This window comes from Vulpes vulpes, chromosome 8, assembly GCF_048418805.1.
Source record: "Vulpes vulpes isolate BD-2025 chromosome 8, VulVul3, whole genome shotgun sequence".
Lineage (NCBI taxonomy): Eukaryota > Metazoa > Chordata > Mammalia > Carnivora > Canidae > Vulpes > Vulpes vulpes.
In genome coordinates, this window is record NC_132787.1 from 74,169,607 (window position 1) to 74,175,606 (window position 6,000).

The 6,000-nt window shown below is 45.0% G+C and overlaps 1 gene segment (V, D, J or C); it reads right to left on the reverse strand.

Moving 5' to 3' along the window:
* The window catches only part of LOC112916867 (Ig kappa chain V-III region MOPC 321-like), a 53,625-nt gene extending 47,854 nt beyond the window's left edge, over nucleotides 1–5,771 (reverse strand). Inside the window, 2 exon segments of the V gene segment in view lie at nucleotides 4,995–5,304; nucleotides 5,670–5,771. Of these exon segments, the coding sequence occupies nucleotides 4,995–5,304; nucleotides 5,670–5,718 (359 nt within the window).
* Between the last annotated feature and the right edge of the window lie 229 nt (nucleotides 5,772–6,000).

Here is a 6,000-nt window from a genome sequence, read left to right on the forward strand (position 1 = left end):
TGATTTTATTAATTTGAGTCTTCTCTCTCTTCTTTTTAATAAGGTTGGCTAATGGTTTATCTATCTTATTAATTCTTTCAAAGAACCAACTCCTGGTTCTGTTGATCTGTTCCACAGTTCTTTTGGTCTCGATATCATTTAGTTCTGCTCGAATTTTAATTAACTGTCTTCTTCTGCTGGGGGTGGGGTCTATTTGTTGCTTTTTCTCTATTTCCTTTATGTGTAAGGTGAGCTTTTGAATTTGAGTTCTTTCCAGTTTTTGAATGGATGCTTGTATTGCGATGTATTTCCCCCTCAGGACTGCTTTTGCTGCATCCCAAAGATTTTGAACGGTTGTATCTTCATTCTCATTAGTTTCCATGAATCTTTTTAATTCTTCCTTAATTTCCTGGTTGACCTTTTCATCTTTTAGCCGGATGGTCCTTAACCTCCACGTGTTTGTGGTCCTTCCAAACTTCTTGTTGTGATTGAGTTCTAATTTCAAGGCATTATGGTCGGAGAATATACAGGGGACTATCCTGATCTTTTGGTATCGGTTCAGACCCGATTTGTGACCCAGTATGTGGTCTATTCTGGAGAAAGTTCCATGTGCACTTGAGAAGAATGTGTATTCAGTTGAGTTTGGATGTAAAGTTCTGTAGATATCTGTGAAATCCATCTGGTCCAGTGTATCATTTAAAGCTCTCGTTTCTTTGGAGATGTTGTGCTTAGAAGACCTATCTAGTATAGAGAGAGCTAGATTGAAGTCACCAAGTATAAGTGTATTATTATCTAAGTATTTCTTCACTTTGGTTATTAATTGGTTTAAATATTTGGCAGCTCCCACATTCGGGGCATATATATTGAGGATTTTTAAGTCCTCTTGTTGGATAGATCTTTTGAGTATGAGATAGTGTCCCTCTTCATCTCTCACTATCGTCTTCGGGGTAAATTTTAATTTATCTGATATAAGGATGGCAACCCCTGCTTTCTTTTGAGGACCATCTGAATGGTAAATGGTTCTCCAACCTTTTATTTTCAGGCTGTAGGTGTCCTTCTGTCTAAAATGAGTCTCTTGTAGACAGCAAATAGATGGGTCCTGCTTTTTTATCCAGTCTGAAACCCTGCGCCTTTTGATGGGGTCATTAAGCCCGTTCATGTTCAGAGTTACTATTGATAGATATGAGTTTAGTGTCATCATATCTATTCAGTCCTTGTTTTTGTGGATTGTTCCACTGAACTTCTTCTTAAAGGGGGAATTTTAAGAGTCCCCCTTAAAATTTCTTGCAGAGCTGGTTTGGAGGTTACATATTCTTTCAGTTCCTGCCTGTCTTGGAAGCTCTTTATCTCTCCTTCCATTTTGAATGAAAGCCTTGCTGGATAAAGTATTCTTGGTTGCATGTTCTTTTCATTTAGGACCCTGAATATATCCTGCCAGCCCTTTCTGGCCTGCCAGGTCTCTGTGGAGAGGTCTGCTGTTACCCCAATATTCCTCCCCATAAAAGTCAGGGACTTTTTTTCTCTTGCTGCTTTAAGGATCTTCTCCTTATCTTTGGAATTTGCAAGCTTCACTATTAAATGTCGAGGTGTTGAACGGTTTTTGTTGATTTGAGGGGTGGATCTCTCTATTTCCTGGATCTGAATGCCTGTTTCCCTTCCCAGATTCGGAAAGTTTTCAGCTATGATTTGTTCAAAGACGTATTCTGGCCCTCTGTCCCTTTCTGCGCCCTCGGGAACCCCAATTAAATGTAGGTTTTTCTTCCTCAGGCTGTCATTTATTTCCCTTAATCTATCCTCATGGTCTTTTAATTGTTTGTCTCTTTTTTCCTCAGTTTCCCTCTTTGCCATCAACTTGTCTTCTATGTCACTCACTCGTTCTTCCACCTCGTTAAGCCTCGTCGTTAGGACTTCTAGCTTGGATTGCATCTCATTTAATTGATTTTTAATTGCCTGATTGGATCTAAATTCTGCAGTCATGAAGTCTCTTGAGTCCTTTATGGTTTTTTCTAGAGCCACCAGTAGCTGTATAATAGTGCTTCTGCATTGGCTTTCTGACATTGAATTGTAATCCAGATTTTGTAACTCTGTGGGAGAGAGGGCTGTTCCTGATTCTTTTTTTTTGAGGTGAGGTTTTCCTTCTAGTCATTTTGCTCAGTGCAGAGTGGCCAAAAACAAGTTGTATTGGGAAAAGGAGAAAAAGAGAGAGAAGGAAAGAAAAGAGAAAAAGAAAAAAGAGAAAGAAGAAAAAAAAAGGGGAAAAAGAGAAGAAAAAGAGAAAGAAAAAGAAAGGAGAAAAAAGAAAAAAAAGGGGGGGTGGGGTGGGGGAAGCAATCCGAAATCAAGAAGAAAGAAAGAAAAAAAAGCACAAAACAAAACAAAAACAAACAAAAAGAAAAAAACAAAACAAAACAAAACAAAAAACACGGGGGAGTATCTTCCGATTCTGTATACTTTAAGTTCCTTGACTTCCCCTGGAACTGGTCCGTGTCGCTGGTCTTCTGGGGGAGGGGCCTGCTGTGCTGATTCTCAGGTGTTAGCACTTGGGGGAGCTGCTCTGCCCCTGCCTGGTGCAGGGCTCAGTGGGGGTTGTTCACCCCGTGAGGCCCCGGGAGGAAGCCACAGTGGCGGGGGCAGCTCTGGGACCCTGAAGTCAGCCCCCGCAGTAGCTCCGGGGCTCTCCGTCTGCAGGGCCTGGGGGCTCCCAGGCGGGGCCGCTGATCTGCTCAGTTCCAGGCAGGAGCGTCCTCGCTGTCCTGGGCCCTCCCGGCCTCTGCCTGTCCCGGGGGGAGGCCGGATCCTGGGCTGTGTCCCGGCGCCCTGTGCTCCGGGGCCTGCGCTGTTGGATTCGCTTCCGCCCCGCAGCCCCCTCCGCGGAGCCGCCGCCCGAGCCCCTCCGAGCTGTTCCCGGAGCCGCGCCGCCCCCTCCGCGCGGAGCTTCTTCCTCTCCCCGAGCCGCCGTTCGAGTTGTTCCCGGAGCCCCGCAGCCCCCTCGGCGGAGCCGCCGCCCGAGCCCCTCCGAGCTGCTCCGGATCCCGCCGTGCGCGCTGCAGCCCTTAGGGAGCTCGGCGCATCTCCCGGGGCGCAGGTGCCTGTTAGTGTCCCCGGGAGCCCGAGGGCATCCCCGCTCTCCTGGGTCCTGCTCCAACTCCCTGCGAGCCTCTTTCCGCCCGGGAAGGTTGGTGCAGCTCCTGCTCCTCCGGGACGGGGCTCTCCTGTCCTGGGGACACTCGCCCCGGCCTCAGCCCGGCTCCTCGCGGGGCCCCTCCCCCTTGGAGGCCTTTTGTGTCTTTATTTCTTTTTCCTCGTCTTCCTACCTTGATAGCGCGAACTCTTCTCCCTGTAGCGTTCCAGCTGGTCTCTCTTTAAATCTCAGGCCGAATTCGTAGATTTTCAGGATGATTGGATGGTTTTCTAGGTAATTTGTTGAGGACAGGTGACCTGGAGACCCTACTCTGCCGCCATCTTGCCCCTCCCCCTTGAGCTTTGTTTTAATTGAGATCTACTTAAAGCACACATTTGAACAGAATACAAATCCAGATTCCTTTTCAGGTAAGACCACGTTCTGTAAAAATAATGTTTTGAAATCCATTTCCAAAATAGTAATTTGTCATTTCCAAAAGAGTATTTAGGCTAAATGGTCTTAAAATGTTACCTTTGGGAAAAAAATTTCACACCACTCTCTACCCTAGCTGTGGTATATGAAGTACATTCTATGTTCTACATCTTTCAGGTTGTGTTGTATTCTCAGAACCCACTGTGAAATTCCAAGAGCTGCTTTTATTTTGTCTCAGAAAAAGGTAATTGAGGCAAGTATAAAACTTCTAGATTTAAGTTCTTCTGTCCGTGTCTGTGTGTACCTGTGTGTGTATGTTGTTTTATTGAAGTATAGTTGGAATGCTGGGCTACGTTGGTTTCAGGTGTACAGCATAGTGATTTGACATGTCTATGTGCTATGTTACGTAACTGCAAGTGTAATTACCATCTGTCCCCACGCAACACTATTATGAAATCCTTGATTATATTCCCTGCGCTGTACCCTTCATCCCTGTGCCTTGTTTTTGTTCATTTTATATACCTCCCATTCTCCTCCGTGAATTATTCCCATCCTCCCATCCTCTTTCTGGCTGGCCACCACCAGTGTGTTCTGTGTATTCATGGGTCTTTTTCCATTTCTGCTCTTGGGTTCTTGTTTGTTTGATTGGTTTGTAGATTCCACATAAAAATGAAATCATATGGTATCTCCTTTCTTTGTCTGATTTCTTTCACTTAATATTAGACTCTCTAGGACCATTCACGTTGTTCCAAATAACAAGATGTCATTTTTTTTGGCTGAGTAATATCCAATGTATATAATAAATATAGATGTGTGTGTATCACTACTTTTTAACAGAAGTAGGACCTTATATCTGCTATGAATTTACAAAGTTAATTTGGGTGCTTGAACAAGCAATTTTACTAATTGTTCTCAGCCATATTTCCTGTGAGGAGGCAGGTATAGAATGCTATCCAGAGAACACAGTAACAGAGCAATTAGTGTAATGAGAAAGAAGATATTCAGAGTAGGAAAATAAAAAATAATAAATACTGAATGGTACCCAATATTCTCTATGAAAAATATAGCAAAATTTATTTGCTTCAAAATGTATTAGATTCAATGGTCACAAATATGCCTCAAGTTTCTGACTCTCAGGCTGACTAAATGTAATAGACCAAACACAAAGAGAAAGGGGTGGGATGAGATACAAGTGAGCACTCCCTCCAGCCTGTTGCTCAGAGAGCACTTGCATCACCTCCATTCTTGAGCTGCTTCTGCCCTGCGAAGGCTGCTGCAGCTGATGAGGCTGTAACATGGGCCAGAGCTCTCAGCTGCACATTACTGCCCTGAGTTCTCCAACATCTGCCACTGACGCCAACTCAGACACTCTGCAGCGCCTGCTCCCCATTCAAGCAACACATTGGGCAGTGGTGACAGGCCAAACAGAGAGGTTTGTGTTCAGGGCTGAACCACTGTGGGAGGAAGCTGTGTACCTTGCATGCAGTAATAAACTCCAACATCGTCAGCCTCCACTCTGCTGATTCTCAGGGTGAAATCTGTCCCTGACCCGCTGCCACTGAACCTGTCTGGGACCCCAGAGTCTCTGTTGGAAACCAAGTAGATCAGGCGCTGTGGAGACTGGCCTGGCTTCTGTTGGAACCAATACAAATAGGTGTTTCCATCACTGTGCAGGAGGCTCTGACTGGCCTTGCAGGAGATGGAGGCCGGCTCCCCAGGGCTGACAGACAGGGACAGTGGGGTCTGCGTCATGACGATATCCCCACTGGATCCTAAAATAATGAGAGATAAGTACAAGTTGTGTTAGAAACAGTATAAGACATTTCTATTACTTTGAGTTTTTTATATTTTAGGCTAAATCATATTTTGTGTTTTGTTTTATATTTTAAATGTATTCAATTATCAGGGAAAACCCAAGACAGCAAGACAGAGTGGCTTCTTTCTTCTTTAGCATCTCACTAAAATACCGTTCTTCGTATGTTTTACTTTCTTCTTAATTTTCACAGGTCTAAAAATTAAATTCCCCCTGTCGGAGGGCAATCTCCCGCATGCACAGAATACACAGGGAGAGAAACAGCACCAGGGGAGCTCACCATCCGCACCCCCATGTCTTTCTTCATCCCCGCCCTGTCCTTACCTGGGATCCAGAGCATCAGCAGCCCCAGGAGCTGAGAAAGGAACCTCATCTTGAGAAGCTGAGCTGAGGAGCCCTAGTAAGTAAAGACAAGCCTAGAGCTGACCTTTATCTCAGACTTTCAAGGGAAGGTCCTCCCCAGGGGACAATATGCAAATCCCCTGGTGGGTGTGGCAGAGTGGAAAGAGGCACAGGCAGGTGCAGGTCCCTCTGCTGCCAGTGTAGTAGCTTAAAAGGTCTTCTGTGCTGGAAGGAAAGCTAACAGAGACAAATTCTTTACTGCATGAGTAGGAAGGAGGATTGAACTGAGAAAATCAAGATCTGTGGGAAGACA